This window comes from Periplaneta americana, chromosome 6, assembly GCF_040183065.1.
Source record: "Periplaneta americana isolate PAMFEO1 chromosome 6, P.americana_PAMFEO1_priV1, whole genome shotgun sequence".
In the NCBI taxonomy this organism is placed as follows: domain Eukaryota; kingdom Metazoa; phylum Arthropoda; class Insecta; order Blattodea; family Blattidae; genus Periplaneta; species Periplaneta americana.
Genome location: NC_091122.1, coordinates 26,989,321 through 27,011,628, shown reverse-complemented (window position 1 = coordinate 27,011,628; position 22,308 = coordinate 26,989,321). Strand labels below are relative to the sequence as shown.

The window sequence follows — 22,308 nt, the reverse complement described above, 5'->3', positions numbered from 1 at the left end:
AAATGGTATTTTCGAGATCAGACCGAGTTATAGTTGTGTGATTACCTGACATTCGGTTTACAGTTGAAAAAACCTTAGAAATAATGCAATCAAGTGCCGTGATCAGTCAAGCGGAAATCGAAGCCGCCAGAGCTACGCCGGTAGCTTGACACAGCTTTTATTAAATTATAAAAAAATAAAAATGGGTGCCTTAAAGATATTTTAAACTCGCGACCTATTACGAATTGAGGGAACAGGTCAACTGAGAGTGAACGTGACTGTACAGGTTGCTTTACGTAGTGGTAAGTCACCCCTGTAATTTAGAATTGTCCCGACTTCTTACTTGTCTTCATCGGGTTATAAATTTTAATGCAATGTTTGTATTCACGAAAGCCGGTTGGCTATTATAACACAGTAGTGGGATCGGCAGCATGGAAAAGACACCCCCACGCTTCAAGTACTTCGTCAAGTGTATCTCGATTGGGGGGAATCAGTTCGAGGACAAACCATTCTCCATACTTTACTTGTTTTATCAAATTTTCTTGGTAATCCCTTCATATCTATGCTGGTTTGCTGAAGTCATGGACCTGATACTTCACTGGGGGGACTTCAAACGTGTTATGCAGACTGCGGTATCCTTGATACCCATCACCGCCTGTATCTGGGTAGCGGTCTACTTCAAGTATGAAAGAAATATTAATATTAACATCCATTTAATGTAGCTAATTGCTTTACCTTTTGATTTATCAGTTCAATTTCTGACATTATTATTATTATTATTATTATTATTATTATTATTATTATTATTATTATTATTATTGTGTCACTGTAAGAGAAGTTCATAAAAATCAACTACAGGTGGTGAAATATGTCATGATCAATAGTTTTCCAGTTCAATCCTCTGGGAATAATGTTATGCCAGATGGATTTCCATGCTCACGGCCTTTTTTTTGTTATTATTATCGATAAACGCGAAATATGAAATATAAATAGAAATACACCAAGAATGCAGGTTTTATTATACAGGGCTTTCATTTCAAAATTTTCCAGTTCAATCCTCTGGGAATAATGTTATGCCAGATGCATTTCTATGCTCACGAAAGTTTTTCTGTTATTATTATTATTATTATTATTATTATTATTATTATTATCATTATTATTATCGATAAACGCGAAATATGAAATATAAATAGAAATATACCAAGAATGCAGGTTTTATTATACAGCGCTTTCATTTCAAAATTTTGCAGTTCAATCCTCTGGGAATAATGTTATGCCAGATGCATTTCTATGCTCACGGTCGTTTTTTGTTATTATTATTATTATTATTATTATTATTATTATTATTATTATTATTATTATTGAGAAACGCGAAATATGAAATATAAATAGAAATACACCAAGAATGCAGGTTTTATTATACAGGGCTTTCATTTCAAAATTTTGCAGTTCAATCCTCTGGGAATAATGTTATGCCAGATGCATTTCTATGCTCACGGTCGTTTTTTGTTATTATTATTATTATTATTATTATTATTATTATTATTATTATTATTATCGAGAAACGCGAAATATGAAATATAAATAGAAATACACCAAGAATGCAGGTTTTATTATACAGGGCTTTCATTTCAAAATTGTCCAGTTTAATCCTCTGGGAATAATGTTATAGTTTAAATTTCACAAATTTTGGCCGAAATTGTGGAAGTTTTAAAAGTCATACATATCCCCTTAAATGATTGACCCCAAAAATTACGATGGCTCTCAATATCTTAATTTAATCAATTTGTTTTTTCGTGTTACGTGCATCTCACAAATCACTCTAGGAAAACTCATTACATAATCACGACTGGAGAGTAAGGACTACATTTTCACAATCACACAATCAATATACTCTATTTCAATCAATATTGCCATTATTATTTTTTCAACAAATACTCAAAAGTACTTAGAGATCACACACGTCGAGCAGGTAAACCCTATTAGTTTCTCCTAACCAATGAAGTGAAGTATTTACATAACAAATAATTGCTTTTAACAATAAAATGGTTTACATACAATTAACTTTTCCTATTTCTCTTTTTTGTTCCTAAAAACCCTTCCCTTTGCGATTTGTTTATATTATGTACATGTATATTAAATAACTGAATAATTAGCCCTATTACAGAGCCAGAAATTTAGTAACGCAAGTTATTGTAATAATTGCTGCCTTTACTCGCTGCATGTGCATGTACATCCCTGTTGACTACGTTACAGTGGATGCGCTATGCGCTCGTGATCAAGGTCGAGCTCTTCTACCATGATTGGGAGCTAATATCGTCTCATCCCTGATCTACACATAACATTAGTCCCATTCGTAGATTCCGCCTTAACAGACTGATGTAGAAAGTTTATTTGCATTTATCCAGATTTCCAAAAAACGCACCTCAATTATATGTTATAGGATCAAAAGGAAATCCTTCCAAGAGTTGATTCTTCTTGCTGACCAGTTCGTTTGGGAACATCTTCCAAAATGGAACCCTGAGACTGGCTTGCCTACCAAGGCAGGTTTCATCGCAATGACTGAAAAATATATAAGCATTGTAGCTCTAAACGGTACGCTACTTGCATGGGGTTACATCATTTACCGGAGCTATCAGTCTCCAGAAGGACTTGGATTCAACGTCTGGTTACCGTTTGATGCATCACATAGCCCGATTCGTGAGATCGTGATGCTTTATCAGGTGAGGTATTAGCATATTTTATTGAATATATTTCAGTCAAAATGACTTATCAAGGTTTTAAAACAACAACAAATATTTAGACACATAACTAAGGAGCGGATTCCTATGTAATTAAATATTTTTCCTGCGTGTGATAAAACACAATTAACAAAGTTAAAAATTCCGAATGTGAAGTTTCAAGTTTAAAACCCGAATTTTATTTCACATAAAAACACATATTTTCACAAAAAAATTATGTAAATACATATTTTCAGGAAATCTATTATAAACACATAAATCTTGGAGTTTTTTCACTTAAATAATTTTTTACAAGAACTTTTAAATATTTTAAAACTAAATCAATTATATCACTCAGAAATACGTTATCTTTTTAAAAATTCTTGGTTGCTTCATGTTTCTATGGGCTGTGTGGTGTATCCGTGATCCATTTTTGTAATAGTATAGATTTTAAAACAACAACAAATATTTAGACATATAACTAAGGAGCGGATTCCTATGTAATTAAATATTTTTCTTGCGTGTGATAAAACACAATTAACAAAGTCAAAAATTCCGAATGTCAAGTTTCAAGTTTAAAACCCGAATTTTATTTCACATAAAAACACATATTTTCACAAAAAATTTATGTAAATACATACTGTATTTTCAGGAAATCTATTATAAACACATAAATCTTGGAGTTTTTTTCACTTAAATAATTTTTTTACAAGAACTTTTAAATATTTTAAAACTAAATCAATTATATCACTCAGAAATACGTTATCTTTTTAAGAATTCTTGGTTGCTTTGTGTTTCTATGGGCTGTGTGGTCTATCCGTAATCCATTTTTGTAATAGTATCGCCTCAAGTTCTGAGAACTGCTAGGTAGCATGTCAGTGTTATTATATGAGAATAAATTAACATGGATCAAGAAGGAGAGATTTTGCAACACATAATTAGGAATGTTTATTGTTGCTGAAGATGATTTCATTCCCGCTTTGTTTGTAAAACACAAGAGATAAGAGCTAGGGTATAAACATTATTAAACAAATCTCTCGCCTTTCGCTCATGCCTATGAAGTGAGGAAATACATCTTGTTGTGATTCCCCGTTATCGGACCATAAGCATAAGCTGCGTAGTGTAGATGTGGTGGCGTCGCTATAGGAGGTTTTTCTCCGACATTGTCAGTCAGTAGCTAGAAATATTTTTTTTACGTCAAGACGTGTGTATATTAGCCTCTTAAGATGCCTAAAATCAAACCAAGTTTACGATAGCGTCTACAGCAATATGTAGAAGATTTAAAAACATTTTTACTACCGACGGATAAGTGTTATTTTGCCAACCATGTGGTAAATCAGTAAGTGCAGATCAGCGCTCTCAGGTAACCCAACATTTGTCTGGAAACAAGCACATTGCCGCTGCTTCACGTGTGCATTCACGGCAAAACAGTGGATATAAAAAAAATGTGTAAAGTTGCTCAAGTATTGGAGGGTGTGCCTGTAGGTGTAATTGACGGCGTTTGTGTTTGTGACATTCCTCTCTTTAAATATGCACGTCTGACGTCCTGTGATGTGGAAAGATCGTTTTTACGGTATAAGTCGTTGTTCAGAGATAATCGGCATGCATTTGCGATGGAGAATTTGGAAATGACCTTTGTTGTTCACTGCAATTCTCGGACAACTACTAGCAACTGATACTCAAGTGTGATTGGTGAGTACCTAGTAACATTTTTTTCAAGCTAAGTAAGGTATTTTTGTCATATTTAAAAAAATATATTTTTTTATTTTTAGCAAATATTTTCGTACTTTTTAGCACATAAAAAATAAATATATTTAAAATTTTTAGCACATAAAAATCCGCTCCCTACATATAACAATTTGTTGATGTTATTACCCTTTGATGCACGCATTTGGGAAGGAAATAAAAAATTGTGTTTGCAATGAAATTAAACTTTTATTTGTCTAAGAGAAGTGCCTCAAATTAAAAAAAAATTTAAAACTCCCACTTTTTACACAGAAAATGGGTGGTTTCATGGTAAAACCACTATGCAATACTGCAGAATACAATGTCTTCAGACTTATTGCGAATGATACAAAAGGAAACAGTTTCTGGTTTCATTAAGGCAAAGTGCCACTTCACATGTGTTGCGTGGTAATTAGAAAGGAAAAGAATGGACCTTCTATCCTTCCACTTGAGCCAGGACACTCCAGCATATGACGTACAGCTACCACTCTCACCATGTTTCATGTCGCGGTCTCTTCTTTCGTCGTGTGGTAAACCAATACGTCCATGTCTAACTGTACCACATGCATAGATATTTTGCTTCCTTAGAGATCATCGGATTCAAACTTGTGAAAAAGTTGTCAAAAACACTTTGTGATTGTGACCAACATCTCTTCCTTGTAGCCATGATGAATAAGCTGACACAAAAATGGAACATTTTGTTGGATATGGTGAGCATAACTACCCTGTTTGCATGGTGGTTACGTTTAGAAACCACCACATTATTTCTATATTGGCGCCACATGTGTCGAAGAAATTACAATCTTGTTACTGAAGTATGTTCTAAAAGACCGAAAGACAAATAATACTAAATAGAAACTTACGTAACTGTGATATTTTAGCATACAACTGAAATAAAAACACGTAGCGAGTCTTCCACACCCCAACTATACACAACAACGTCGGCCATCTTAGTGGAGCAACACAAATATAGGGAAAATAAAATTCTTCTACAGTTACTAGGGATCAGAGAACGCAGCGCAGTAGTTTTGAAATAAAAATCACTCTGTAAGTAGGCGGGAAACTCAAATTTAAAACGTGGTTATGTACTGTAACCACTGCGCTTCAAAGGGTTAATAATATACAGGGTGTTTCAGAAATACATAGACAAACCTTGGGGACATGTTCCTCATACCAAAACAAGAAAAGAAACTCATATAAACATATGTCCGAAAATCCTTAGTTTTTTAGTTATTAAATAAAAAAGAACACAATGAAACATCTGTTAGATATTGTCAGCTTGAGAGCAAGTGTTGCAACTTTAATTAATTCAGAAACTCATAAATTATAATATTTCATGGAAATAAATGATCAAATTAAAAATATATACTCACTACAGTTCATCGAGAAAGGTTTAAAAATTTACCGAGTAAAGATTTTGGTCTCTTAATTCTAAATAACACAGAGGTAGAGTAAATCAAATCCTTTGTGAACTAGTTTTTCTTATTTCCTGAAAATTATAATTTTTGTAGATACGCTGTCCTGGTCCTAAGACGAAGCCTTGTGGTTTCAAAGAATTCAAGAATTCAGTTGGATAAAACACAGCCTGCTCACTACTTACTATACAACTGCATCGAGAAACCCATAATACTATCCTGGACTGCTTAAAGATACTTATTGTATGAAATATCTAGATTTTCGCCTTCATGATGTATCAACAATGTTATTTTATGTCGTATTACTTTTTCCATGGCCTAATGAAAGTCGTTGCTGAATACAACAGACAATAACAAAGTAAATTGACTGTAGAAGATTGCAGTTCACACACGCACGCACGCACACACACACATCTGGGAATATATCTGGACAGTAAATTTAACTTCACTGCACATATAGATCACACGGTACAAAAATCAATCGCTCTTGTCAATATGCTAGCCAGAACAGCCAAACTGCAATGGGGTTTAGGTTATAAAGCATTGAGAACAATCTATGAAGGAGATTTACTCCCAGTTATGACGTATGGAGCTCCGGTATGGATAGAAGCAATACGAAGAAAGAAGAATATCGCAAAATACAGGAGAGTACAAAGACTCATTAATATAAAAATTGCCAAAGCTTATCGGACAATCTCTTACGATGCCTCATGTATCATAGCTGGAGTACTACCAATCAATATACTCATAGAACAAACAGTACAAACCTACATTGCAACGAAAGTTCACAATGGAAAATACGATGCACCCCTGGAATTAACATTTTGGCGACATCCTTCAGAAATTCCTGAAATTCGCGAAGTGGAAAATGGCATCAAGTATACAATTGAGGCTTACACAGACGGCAGTAAATCCGGAGACAACGTCGGTGCAGCAGGAATTATATACGAAAATGGCACTCTAACAACCGAACTAAAATTCAAACTCCATAGCCAGTGTTCCAACAATCAAGCGGAACAAATCGCAATATTAAAAATACTGGAAAAAATAGAAGAAATTCAGAACGAAGACGACAAATCTGTTGCAATATATACAGATAGTAAAATTACTTTAGATTTATTGAAAAATAACTACAAAAGAAATCGATTAATAGAACTTATTAAAACAAAAATAATTAATTTGGCACATTCGAATTGGAAATTACATTTCGGCTGGATTAAAGGACATTCAGGAATAGAGGGGAATGAAATATCACATAGACTTGCAAAGCAAGCAGCAGCAGAAGACCGGGAAATCGTTTACGACAGAGTACCGAAAGAGGTTATTATAACACAGGAAAAAGAAAAAGGAATCGAAATGTGGCAGCAACAATGGACAGACTCAAGGAATGGAGCAATAAGTAAGGCTTACTTCCCATCAGTGAAGAATAGACTACGACAGAAAATTCCCTTCTTCCCAGAATTCACAGCAAGCCATGGAAAGCTGAGGGCATACCTTCACAGATTTAGACTTTCAGACAACCCGATGTGTCCATGTGGAGAAGAAGAACAAACTGCAGATCACGTCGTATTGCAATGCAAAAGATTATATAAAGAAAGAAAGGAAATGAGTAAAAGAATAAGAAACATTGGCGGAGATTGGCCTACGACTCATGACAAGCTAGTTAGCAAGTATCTGCAAATATTCGCCCGTTTCATCAGCTCGATAAACTTCAATGATCTACAATAATATGCCAATTAATCATGACGGACTGCAATTAAAATATTATATTATACGATATCATAGTATGTATGAAGATTATAGCTAAACACGTGTATATTATAATACGTTAGATACTGTAAACTGATGAATTGAAATTACAAAGCATGTAGTATTACTATGTAATGGGGCATGCAGTTAAAAAAACACACACACACGCACGCACGCACACGCACACGCACACACACACTCACACACACACACACTCTCTCTCTCTCTCTCTCTCTCTCTTTGAACTGGTAATGGAAATTACAGGAAAACGGCTGAACGAATTTTAATGAGTGACCCCTCATTTTCATCCCTGGCATCCACAGTTTTTTCGGAAAAATAATAGTTTTCAGTGAAACGTCAATTTTCCTACATAATTTCCTATTTTCCAAAATCCACCTGTTGTCAGTTTTGAGAACTAATTTTATTTAATCACGGCCGACTTGATTGAATTTCAGAACAAAACACACACTGCAATATACAATAGGCTATTACACGAAGGCCATGACCTGCAGGATTGCCGACATATTTAGAGCTCATTTCAATTTGTTATTAAAAACTGATTCTGCAGTGTATAATTTTCTGAGTATAGCTGTGTATTGGATATTCAAATCTACGAAACTTGAGGTGGTTTGATGAAATTATTACCATTTTAAAAATTACATATTATTATGGTTAATGTCATGATGCGTCTATTTTCCATTAATTGTACATAATATTGATGCTATATTGAGGACATGAAAGTGAAACGTTTTGAGGTAATGTAAGTAAATGTAGAGAATATCTTAATTTAGATCTTCATTTCTATAATTTACTGAGTGGCTGCTATATATAACTACAAAACTTAAGTAAGGTAATAATATTGTTATTACAAATCAAATATTTTTGTACTTATTAACCCAGTGGGGCTGGGACTTTTTCCATATACTTAATGGCGGTGTAGTGTAGATATTGATATGTGTCATTGTCTTCAGTATTGGCTCGAGAGAGCGCAAAAATTACAGTTCCTAAGGAAAGATCAAAAGGTATTACTTACTGATAAAATAAGAGGCCTAGAAAATTTTGTAGTCTCCAGATCATTTCAGCAAGATCTCTTAGTAGGGTAAAATTATTTTACGCTCTACATTTCAAGTTCTACATGCAGCAGCTATACGAAAATGCTATTGTTCGAAAGCTTAGCAAACCTGACATTTTTTTTAATTTTGCCTACAATCCACAATGACCTGAAATAGCTACTGCTATCGTCCTGACATTGATACTTGAGTTTTCGCGTTGAAACTCAAAAACTGAATTTGGATATGTTAAAAAAAAGTATGTGGCCTAAAAAACCCATTCAGAGGGAGTATGTTTTATTATTATGGAAGCAAATAACTGTCAAAATGTCAAGTATTCTTCATTGAAAATAAATCTGGAAAATTTTTATCAGAACGTCTAACGAACTTAGTTTGCAGCAGCATTTGCTGCACAAGCCACTAGTAAATATTTAATCGTATTTATATTTATTTTTTATCTTTTTAATTAATTTGACGTATATTTGTCCGATTTTAATGTAGCCTATGTTTTTCTCCTGGTTATGAAAGTTAAATGTGCAAACTTTGGTACATATCGGTCAAAGCATGTAGATTTGTATAGAGAACATACATATATATATATAACATACTCACATTCACATTTATATATTTAAATTATTATTATTATTATTATTATTATTATTATTATTATTAATTACTATAAGTAATTATATTACCACTTCCACCGGGCCTTCACCCGCTTTACTGTAAATAAATACATAGGCTACGTAAAATAATCGTGTTTGCCAATAAATGTCAAATTTTTACACAAAATTCAATTCTTGCAATTTCCTATTTCAGCATTTAAAAAGTGTGAAACAATATTGACATTTCTAGACAGAGAAAATTGTATACATTCAAACTTATACATTCATGGCTTATTATTTATATTGATTTATGTTGGGTTACGTTAATTTAATTTGAAATTTAACGTTATGGCCACAAAGACAATGGAAATATAGCCATCCTAATACATCACAATTTCTAAACGAACAAAAAAGTAGATATAAGTTGGGTGCTTCTGTTATGGCCATGTTCCTGATATGGCCACCCCGCTATTGTGAGTTAGTTAACCAAGAAATCTGCTAAATTGCAGAAGCATCCAGTGAAAGGCCATTCTGGCATGTCACTTGATCGTTTTCCATCCAGTCAGGTTGACCAATATGGCGTCAGTTGCCTGTTTTGCGGTTTTCATGTGACAACTTCTTATTTTTCTCTGGTAAGTCTCCTTTGTTTTATGCATGTTTTTCAAATATTTGCTCATGAAAACCATAGTACTCCATTCAGTTTTTAATGTTCTGTTGATTGGTGTTGCCGTTGATGGCGTATCTTTTACGAGTTGTTCATAATCAAACGATTTTCGTGAAAGCTTACCTGCTCCTGATATGGCCATATGAAATGCACCATGGCCATATCAAGTTCATTTCAGTTTTATTTTTTCACCTGACAAATTTACATGCCTTATAGCTGGAATTACGCAAACATTTTGTATTTTAAGAAAAACAACTTAATTTTTTATGGAAAAACCTGTTTTGACTACACTTTTGAATTATAAAAAAGATTATTAAGTGTCATGTTTATTCATTTTACACCAAAATTATTTAATTTTAGCACAACTGGGCTATCAAACTGAAAATAATCACAATTTGTAGAACATGGAACAAGGGTGGCCATATCATGTGCACGTGTTCCTGATATGGCCATTAGGTAGACGTTTGGAATTTGAGACTTTTTGGACAATTGAAGCTATTTTTAGGGAGGAAAGGAAATTGTTTAAAGAAAGTCCATTAGACTGAGAACGAGTAAGAAAAAAGTGGTTTACATTTTTTTTTCAAAATGGCGGCTAGAAAAATTCTCAAACCTTAGCATGGCCATATCAGGGACACCTACCTTATAATACTTTCTTTTTCTGTAAATATGTTTTGTGATTCTTTTAAAATAATGTATTTCCTGATTCTTTTCTCTTTTTAGATCTACTCCATAATTTTCAACGCAGCAAATTTTTTATGGCTATATGGCTTTGTATATAGTATTCATTAGTATTGCGTGTACCCAGCTGCAACAGGTGGGAATGCAGCTGAATAGTTACCGACAAGAAAAGGAAGGAGATGATGAGAACGGAAGATCCATGGAATTCGACGAGAAATACGAGGACGAAGATGAAAGACTGGCCAGCTGCGTTAAACTACATCAGGAAACTTTGGAGTATGATTAAAAATAATTACATTATTTCTGATTATTACAATCATCGAATGTGTAGGTGAGCGCTAAACTACAGGGGATTCGTATCCAAACCTCACTTCATCCTGAATGTATCACTTGTACTGGGCAAGCCTGTGCCCAAAGTAGAACAGGTTCTTCAGTTCCTATACAACATCCCAACTGTCCACCACCACCACCACCAGCACCACCACCACCACCATCACCACCACCACCACCACCATCACCACCACCACCACCCAAAACGAACATGAGTTCACATCTGTGGAGTAACGGTTAACGCGTCTGACCATAAACCAGATGTCTCGGAGTCGAATCCTGGTCGGGGCTAGTTATCTTGTTGGTTGAGGGTTTTCCTCAACTCAATAATGAGCAAATGCTGGGTAAGTTTCAGTGCTGGACCCCGGACTCATTTCACCGGTGTGATCACCTTCATTTTCATTTAGAAGCTAAATAATCTGACATGTAGATACAGCGTCGTAAAATACGAGGCGCATCCAGAAAGTAAGTTTCCCGATTTTTTCCCACTGAAAGTAAACGTAATTAGCTGTGTCAAGAGGTGAAACAGTGAACGCTGACCGCTACCGTGAAACACTGCAAAAATTGCGACGTGTCATTCAAAACAAGAGGCGTGGAATGCTTACTGCAGGTGTTGTGCTCCTCCATGACAATGCTCGTCCACATACGGCTCGGCGCACAGCAGCTGTTTTGACGGAATTTGGCTGGGAGTTGTTTAATCATCCACCCTACAGTCCTGTTCTTGCTCCCAGCGATTTTCACGTTTTCTTGCACCTCAAGAAATTCCTGTCCTCCGGTGAGCATTTTGGCAACGACGAAGAGCTGAAGACGTCTGTCACACGCTGGTTCCATTCACAGGCGGCAGAGTTCTACGACAGAGGGATACAAAAGTTGATCCCACGATGCAAGTGTCTCAATTCTGATGGTGGCTATGTTGAAAAATAGCTGAAACATTGCTGTACCTGTTGCCAATAAATGTTTTCCTGAAAGTGTGTGTTCTTTTTTTTTAAATAGGGAAACTTACTTTCTGGAAGCGCCTCGTAACTCCCTAAAAAAATACGAGTGTAATGTATATTCATCGCCTATGGTGCACTCTGGATTGTCTCTGACGAACTAGGTGGTCTACCCTTTTTGGCAATGGAATAACTATGAGCTCGCATAATAATAATAATAATAATAATAATAATAATAATAATAATAATAATAATAATAATAATAATAATAATAATAATAATTCAAATCTCTGTTGTTTTTACACAGATATACGAATATCTGTATTTGTCCTTATTCCTAAAAGTTACAGTCTCCTAAATTTTTATGATGTTCTCTACAAATAATTGTTTCAATGTCCCTTTTGCTCGAAACTCTCCTCATAATGGACTCCATGTGAGAAGCTGTTCAACGTGGTCTTCGCCTAGTTTTGTTCAGATTCATTTGTGAAAAAAAAAAAAGCTGTAAGGACCTGTAAGTGCTCCCAAATATTGACCTTACTTCTGTTGGAAACTTAAGAGTCAGATAGAATTTAAACAAATAATTAAAAACCATAGTATAGACTTTAAAATTGTTAAAAACACAGCTATATAACTTCTAGTTGGATTTATTTATTAAAATTTTGAACTACTTGTGTTTGTTTTATAATCAACCATTTTAATCATACATTCCGCGACGTTATTGGATTCATGGGAATTATATACATCGTATTGTTGCTGTACATTAAATTTCTTATAGATAATATGTTTTTTTACAATTATACATTGTGCCTCCCATCGAGATTGCGGCTTGAAAGATTGAATAACCAATTTTCATGCTAAAATTGAATAACATATCCCTAACCCTATCGATATCAAAAATGAAACTCAAAAAGTAAGATTATTTAGGGCCAAATTAAAGAAGTGCCTAATTTCTCACGCCTTTTATTCTGTAGGTGAATTCATGACATTCAATAACGCTTCATGAAATTGATGCTAAAATTTTGTGTTGTACTAGTAGACTATATTGTAAATCTCTTCTATATATATTTCATCTAGACTGTGACTATAAACGAAGGGCCGTATTCATAGACATTTTTAGCGCGGGCTTCCGGTGGATGATCAGCGTTTTTCGTATTCATAAACCAGTGTTAGAATATGATTTGAATTCTGTACTAGTAACCAGTGGATAGCAGGGGCTAGCTTAGTACGCTCGTAGTGCGTGCTGCGAATTGTCTATGAATAGCACCCTAAAACTTTATAATAGTATTAAGTTTTTTGACTTGTTCCATATTCTAGCTGTGAAGCAATGTATGAATATCATGGAATGTTAATAAATACAATACAATACAATACAATACAATACAATACAATACAATACAATACAATAACAGCTACTGCTGATTCTACAGCTAGTAGTGCCATTTGAGTGTTAACTAATAGTCATCATAATTACACTTGTTATCCCTAACGTAATTTAATCTTACAATAAGAAAAATGAATCACTTAATTAATTCTTCTCATCATCCCAAGAAAATAAATTATACATATCATCCTGTTGCTTTCAGTAGGTACTGTGAAGCAAGCAATCTATGTTCTGTATTGCTGGTTTGTTTATTTACTCACCCCTGCCACCCTTCTTGAGGCGAAAGCGGGGAAGAGTACAGGTGTCCTCGAGGTGGACTGTTTACACGGCGGGCGACGTACTCATGGCGAGCTTATGCCGACATGACTCTCATAGACGAAGATGTGCGAGATATGGAGGAACAAAACAACGCGGATTTTTATGCCTGTATTTTAAATGTGAAAACATGGACTACTCACCACTCTCTTTGTTGCTCCTCTATCACAGTGAAATAAATTAGTGTGACGGTGATAGTGAGCGGATATTTTTAAATTTCAGTGTGAAGGATTCGTTTTCATACAGATAATGTCGCCACAACATTTCGTTCCTTCCGAAAGTCCGCTGTCAGGAATCGAATCTTTATCACAATGGTCGTCAGGCTCGTAGATATTCTGTGAACACTGTCAAGTTGCTCCTAAATAAACCGACAATGAAGCAAACAATATTTAAAAAAAATTGTATAAACAACGCAATGCTTATCACAACTCCCTCTTGTCTTACCTCGCACCCAAAATTCTCATTCAATATATCTTCAGAAATTATACATGGGTTGGATAAAAAGTAATGGCAACACTTCGATATTTCTGACATAGCTTTATTCACAAGGGTACAACATTTACGTATCTTAAATATAGTTGCCCCCCTTATTTACCACCTTTTGCTAAATGTTTGGAAGGCGTCGTACACCATCAGCGCGTCCATGTTTGTTGATGTTCCGTATTGACCGCCCTATAGCACGGATAAGTTCATCTCTGGTATTGTACCGGGTCCCTCGCAGTGGTTCTTTCACTTTGGTGAAGAGATCGTAATCGCATGGACTCATATCGGGTGCGTACGGAGGATGTTCCAGAATCTCCCATTGCCAGCGACGCAAGAGGTCCTTGACAGCAGCAGCGGTGTGACTCTTTGCATTATCATGAAGAATGATGGGGTTCTGTACCCCCAAGTGTCGTCGTTTTCTCCCGAGGGCAGGACGAAGGTGGTGCTGCAGGAACCTGCAGTAGTAGTCCGCGTTTACCGTCTGCCTTGGAGGTACAGCGTGGCGCAGTATTACCCCATCAATGTCATACGCCACAATGAACATCACCTTCACAGCACTTCCAACAAGGCCTTCCCGAAACGCTTTAACCCATCGTGCCACTGTGCGATATGGCAACGCTGCATCGCCATATGCTTCACGCAGTCCCTGAAAACATTCTTGTGCACTACGACCTCGTGCCACTTCAATTTTGATCCAGGAACGTTGCTCTAGTTTTGTAAACATGATCTTAGGACGCTCGCACTATCCCTATCAAAGTCAACGTTCTACACACTGCAGTAGATTGACAGAGTACTGTCGCCGCTGGCTACACTAACTCATCTAACAGTCCTTGTTCATGTCCATACAGCTGGCAACTCTCGAACGCACCATCGTCACGTGACAGCAGTGTTGCCATTACTTTTTATCCAACCTATGTAAAATAAAAACATAATTTAAGAAAGAAATGGCAGATTTATCACCTCTAATGTTATGGTCAAATATTGAATCAAATGACAAGAAAAACATAGATTCTCTCGGACAAAAGTGTGTTAAGTTATCTCGATAATTTATAAAATTTTTATTCAGGTGAACACTGTCTATGGAGAGCAAATAAACTAATGTTGAATTGGATATCTTCACTTTTAACTCTTTCAATCTTGTCGGTTTCAGATTCATGCAAGCTATGGAGAGCACGTTCAACTTCCCAATCCTTGGTCACTTCATTATGATATTGGCTGCAAGTTGCTTCGCCTCTTTCTCAGCAGTGGTGGTAAGTTTATTTTTCTTTTGTTTTCACACGTCACTATAAATATTATCTCGGTTTTTCATAATCTCTCTTGTTTTTCCAGACCTGGGGAGACATGGAGAGTTTGCTTATGGTGGTATTAGTATTCGTGTCACTGCCCTTGAATCTTGTCGTGTACTGCATGCTCGGAGAAGAACTTACGATGCAGGTACTTATACTTACTTACTTACTGGCTTTTAAGGAACCCGGAGGTTCATTGCCGCCCTCACATAAGCCCGCCATTGGTCCTTATCCTGAGCAAAATTAATCCAGTCTCTATCATCATATCCCACCTCCCTCAAATCCATTTTAATATTATCTTCCCATATACGTCTCTGCCTCCCTAAAGATCTTTTTCCCTCCTGCCTCCCAACTAACACTCTATATGCATTTCTGGATTCGCCCATACGTGCTACATGCCCTGCCCATCTCAAACGTCTGGATTTAATGTTCCTAATTATGTCAGGTGAAGAATACAATGCGTGCAGTTCTGTGTTGTGAAACTTTCTCCATTCTCCTGTAACTTCATCCCTCTTAGCCCCAAATATTTTCCTAAGAATCTTATTCTCAAACACCCGTAGTCTCTGTTCCTCTCTCAAAGTGAAAGTCCAAGTTTCACAACCATACAGAACAACCGGTAATGTAACTGTTTTATAAATTCTAACTTTCAGATTTTTCGACAGCAGACTGGATGATAAAAGTTCCTCAACCGAATAATAACAGGCATTTCCCATATTTATTCTGTGTTTAATTTCCTACCGAGTATCATTTATATTTGTTACTGTTGCTCCCAGATATTTGAACTTCTCCACCTCTTCAAAAGATAAATTTCCAATTGTTTTATATTTCCATTTCGTACTATGTTCTGGTCACGAGACATAATCATATACTTTGTCTTTTAGGGATTTAGTTCCAAACCTATCGCTTTACTTGCTTCCAGTAAAATTCCCGTGTTTTCCCTAATCGTTTGTGGATTTTCTCCTAACATATTCACGTCATCCGCATAGACAAGCAGCTGATGTAACCCGTTCAATTCCAAACTCTCTCTTTATCCTGGACTTTCCTAATGGCATACTCTAGAGCAAAGTTAAAAAGTAAAGGTGATAGTGCATCTCCTTGCTTTAGCCCACAGTGAATTGGAAACTCATCTGACAGAAACTGACCTATACGAACTCTGCTGTACGTTTCACTCAGACACATTTTAATTAATCGAACTAGGGTACTTCTAATACAATTAATTAATTAACAACAGTGTGAACTTCAATTTTAATTTTTGAATTAAGGCATCAAGTTCCTAAATCCGACTCATCCACGCTTGAATGAAATTGAGTTAGTTTCTGAATCTACTCCCTTTTTATCTATCATTCTATTCACACCTGATGTTCCTACCTACACTTTATCTCTTTTAATTTAAACGCTAAATATCTAACGACTACCTACTCCAAAGGGCCTCTAATCCACTATTGTGTCAGTTCCAAAACTAAACCTTCTTTATTTCCTTTCCATTAACCTGCAAATCCTCAAGCAACCACACAGAATTTAGTTGATATAAATAGTTTCATAATTCTCTTTATCCTTTCGTATTTTGTGTAGAGAAGAATTTGGTATTTAAAGCTTTGTGAACGTACTTCGATATTTAAGTAAAAGAGTGTGGAAGGTATTTTACTTTTATAACCGCACCGTCCGGTACTGTGTGTTGATTGTGTTTACATCCATTTAGACAGGGCAGGGCAGGGCAGGGCAGGGCAGGGCAGATAGATAGATAGATAGATAGATAGATAGATAGATAGATAGATAGATAGATAGATAGATAGATAGATAGATAGATAGATAGATAGATAGATAGATAGATAGATAGATAGATAGATAGATAGATAGATAGATAGATAGATAGATAGATAGATAGATAGATAGATAGATAGATAGATAGATAGATAGATAGATAGATAGATAGATAGATAGATAGATAGATAGATAGATAGATAGATAGATAGATAGATAGATAGATAGATAGATAGATAGATAGATAGATAGATAGATAGATAGATAGATAGATAGATAGATAGATAGATAGATAGATAGATAGATAGATAGATAGATAGATAGATAGATAGATAGATAGATAGATAGATAGATAGATAGATAGATAGATAGATAGATAGATAGATAGATAGATAGATAGATAGATAGATAGACAGACAGACAGACAGACAGACAGACAGACAGACAGACAGACAGACAGACAGACAGACAGACAGACAGACAGACAGACAGACAGACAGACAGACAGACAGACAGACAGACAGACAGACAGACAGACAGACAGACAGACAGACAGACAGACAGACAGACAGACAGACAGACAGACAGACAGACAGACAGACAGACAGACAGACAGACAGACAGACAGACAGATAGATAGATAGATAGATAGATAGATAGATAGATAGATAGATAGATAGATAGATAGATAGATAGATAGATAGATAGATAGATAGATAGATAGATAGATAGATAGATAGATAGATAGATAGATAGATAGATAGATAGACAGATAGACAGATAGACAGATAGACAGATAGACAGATAGACAGATAGACAGATAGACAGATAGACAGATAGACAGATAGACAGATAGACAGATAGACAGATAGACAGATAGACAGATAGACAGATAGACAGATAGACAGATAGACAGATAGACAGATAGACAGATAGACAGATAGACAGATAGACAGATAGACAGATAGACAGATAGACAGATAGACAGATAGACAGATAGACAGATAGACAGATAGACAGATAGACAGATAGACAGATAGACAGATAGACAGATAGACAGATAGACAGATAGACAGATAGACAGATAGACAGATAGACAGATAGACAGATAGACAGATAGACAGATAGACAGATAGACAGATAGACAGATAGACAGATAGACAGATAGACAGATAGACAGATAGACAGATAGACAGATAGACAGATAGACAGATAGACAGATAGACAGATAGATAGATAGATAGATAGATAGATAGATAGATAGATAGATAGATAGATAGATAGATAGATAGATAGATAGATAGATAGATAGATAGATAGATAGATAGATAGATAGATAGATAGATAGATAGATAGATAGATAGATAGATAGATAGATAGATAGATAGATAGATAGATAGATAGATAGATAGATAGATAGATAGACAGACAGACAGACAGACAGACAGACAGATAGATAGATAGATAGATAGATAGATAGATAGATAGAGAGACAGACAGACAGACAGACAGATAGATAGATAGTTTATTTTGCAAAAACATGTGGAACATGTATAGCATCGTCATATACAATTTAAAATACATGATATCATACAATGGATACAAATTAAGATACATGAATATTAAAAAACTCATCGACATCATACAATGGATTTGCCAATAATATAGTCCTAATTCGTGTCCTAAACATTCGGAATGGAAGATTCCTTATATCAACAGGTAGACAATTAAATAATTTAAAAGCAAAGTATAGAAAACTGTTTTGAGTAATACTGTATTTACATTTGTCAATATATAAATTTGTATTATTTCTTGTAGAATATATATGAACAGAAGTACATGCTATGTAGTTATTAATGTTATTCCGAATGTAAAGGAGACAGGCCAATACATACATAGACGGTAATGTCAAAATTTGTGACCTTATAAAAAGAGGTTTACAATAAGTCGTATTTGGTACTCCATGAATTAATCTTAAAGCATAGTAATATGAAAAGAGCTTGAGCAGAAGTATGGTGACCCCAAAGAATAATATAATAATTTAAATGACTTTGTATATGTGTATAAGTCGGTGAACAGCAGGAATAGTACAATACGCATGTACAAAATACCACTCGGGTTTAATAATGATAATAACGAAGGATTTATTTAAAGGCAGCTTATATGCGATGAAAGATACCTGTACAGGTTGATTCACGGGGATTTACCACCACTTACGGAGCTTATTTCCGAAAACATTCTGAGAAAAAAAGTCATATAAATATTTTTCCTAATCTTAATATTTTCAGAGTTACACTAATTTGAAGTTGTTTGTAAAATACCATTATTCTTTAGTTTTAAGGGTAAAAGAATATTACAGATAAAGATTTAACTATCCAGTAGTATCATTTCTTTAATTAGCTAGTATTCTGATCTGGAGTAGGCTATGCCATTAGGAAAGTCCAGGATAACAGAGAGGATTTGGAATTGAACGGGTTACATCAGCTGCTTGTCTATGCGGATGACGTGAATATGTTAGGAGAAAATCCACAAATGATTAGGGAAAACACGGGAATTTTACTGGAAGCAAGTAAAGAGATAGATTTGGAAGTAAATCCCGAAAAGATAAAGTGTATGATTATGTCTCGTGACGAGAATATTGTACGAAATGGAAATATAAAAATTGGAAATTTATCTTTTGAAGGGGTGGAGAAGTTCAAATATCTTGGAGCAACAGTAACAAATATAAATGATGCTACGGAGGAAATTAAACACAGAATAAATGTGAAGGTTACACGGGAAAAACGATCAAGGTCCATCAAAAATCGAAATTGAGTTAATAATACCATCTTATAGTGGAAAGGACGTACTATCATGTGGTCTAGCTAGTAATAAGAAATCATCGTTCTTGACATTCCACTACGTCAGTTTCTATAAAATATACACATAAGAAAGTATTAAGTGCTTAAACTTTAAAAGTCGTTTTTCTCGAAACTTTCTAAAATGGACCTTGATCGTTATTCCCGTGTATCCTTCATATGGGAAATGCCTGTTATTATTCGGTTGAGAAGCTTTTATCATCCAGTCTGCTGTCAAACAATCTAAAAGTTACAATTTATAAAACAGTTATATTACCGGTTGTTCTCTATGGTTGTGAAACTTTGACTCTCACTTTGAGAGAGGAACGTAGGTTAAGGTGTTTGAGAAAAAGGTGCTTAGGAAAATATTTGGGGCTAAGAGGGATGGAGAAAGTTACACAACACAGAACTGCACGCATTGTATTCTTTACCTGACATAATTAGGAACATTAAATCCAGACCTTTGTGATGGGCGAATCCAGAAATGCATATAGAGTGTTAGTTGGGAGGCCGGATGGAAAAAGACCTTTAGGGAGGCCGAGACGTAGATGGAAAGATATTAAAATGTATTTGAGGGAGGTGGGATATGATGATAGAGAATGGATTAATCTTGCTCAGGATAGGGACGAATGGCGGGCTTATGTGAGGGCGGTAATGAACCTCCGGGTTCCTTAAAAGCCAGTGAGTAAGTAAGCTAGTATTCTGAAGCTAAAAATGTGTTGTGAATTCCATAGTTGCTTCGTACAGATTTTTTTTTTTAGATTTTTAACTACAAAATTACATTTCCTTACGCATTTATCATAACAATTGTTACAAATCAAGCCAGTCTTGTAAATTCTTCAAGACGATACATTAGGAGGCATAATTAAACTGTAAAGAATGAAGTTCCTAAAGTCGTGTGATTTGTAACAATTTTTGTGATAAGTTCGTAAGAATGGTGAAATTTTTAGTAAAAAACTGAAAAACAAAATCTGTACAAAGCAACTGACAACACATTTTTAGCTTCAGAACCATAGACAATTAAAGAAATGATACTTCTGAATAGTTCATTCTCTATATGTAATATCCTTTTATCCTTTGAACTAAAGGAAAAAGAGTATTTTACTAACAACTTCAAATTAGTGTACTCTGAAAATATTGAGATTAGGACAAATGTTTATATGATATTTTTATCTCAGAATGTCTTCGGAAATAATCTCCGCAAGTGGCGGTAGAACCTCATGAATCACCCTGTATATAGACAACACGCTTGCATATTAATTTCAAAAATAATCCTTACAGTAGAAATCAAACTCCCTTTCTTTTATTTCAGGCTGAAGAACTTGATGACTCGATCTGGTCTTGTAACTGGGTGGGAGCCAGCAAGAAACAGCAGCATGCTATACTGTTCATGAAGGCTGTGTCAAGCAAGGAATTCTGTCTTACAGCTGGAGGTTTCATCCCAGTGTCCAGACACACTATGTCCGTGGTAATTATCCCATAATATTTTGTTACACAGAATATAGTTTTCTTAATACTTTTAAAAAGCCATACATTAGCAACAAATTTTGAACGTAATTCAAGATATTCTTTCCCCTAATCTGTTCCTTTGTAATTTATTTGTTTAAGATGGCGAACCAAGTTATGTCTTATACCATGTTCCTGATCAACGTGAAAGAAGAAAATGAAGGCCATGGACAATACAGCACAAAAAGATAATAAATGCTATTTTTTTTACCTTTATTTTGCATTGTAACAGTCTTACCAATAAACCGTGTATAGTTTTTATACTAGACTTATGCAGAGTTGAGACTGAAAACTTTACTAATAAACCATGCAGAAGCGATGGACGTATAAACAGCCTGTAACTATACAATGGGAATTGCTTTGCAGTAGTTACATACACGAAACCCCTTGTTTAAGCGTTGTATATAGAGAAAAAATGGCCGCCCCTCTAACAGCTGTTCGTATCGACTGTCATTTTATGATGATAGTTGCCTAGTAACCAAAGAAGAACAAACCAAAGAGCACAGAATAATTAGAATAATATTGCTGTAGCTTCTAATCTTTGACCAAAACATAGTATGGTAATCGATTAGAGCTAGTTGTACTATCGATACTTAACACGCCACACTAGAGCGCTCTACCGGATCCAGTAGAGAACCTCAGATATTCTATTATCTTTCGTAACGAAGTAATGACGAAACTATGACGTACCTATGTAACAGTTGTACTGTTATACACGACGTATGTAGTGACTATTAGTAAGGAATTTACACAGGACTTATAAACGAGTTACTCACTGTATAAGTATAAGACAGTTAAACGTCTGTATTTAGAGTTTTTATTAGTAAGACTGTAAGAGTAATAAGTAACCTACTAGAAATTTGACGTTACCACAATGATTTTATGTGAGAAAT

The 22,308-nt window shown here is 35.1% G+C and overlaps 1 protein-coding gene across 1 annotated transcript; it reads left to right on the top strand.

Annotated features, from left to right (window-relative positions):
- The first annotated feature begins 410 nt into the window (after positions 1-410).
- On the top strand, positions 411-21,607 carry LOC138702164 (odorant receptor 82a-like). The gene is given in 8 exon segments (XM_069829770.1): positions 411-661; positions 2,423-2,702; positions 10,627-10,656; positions 10,658-10,860; positions 15,176-15,275; positions 15,355-15,459; positions 21,222-21,377; positions 21,518-21,607. Coding segments are annotated over 8 exon segments (1,215 nt in total).
- The last annotated feature ends 701 nt before the right edge of the window (positions 21,608-22,308 follow it).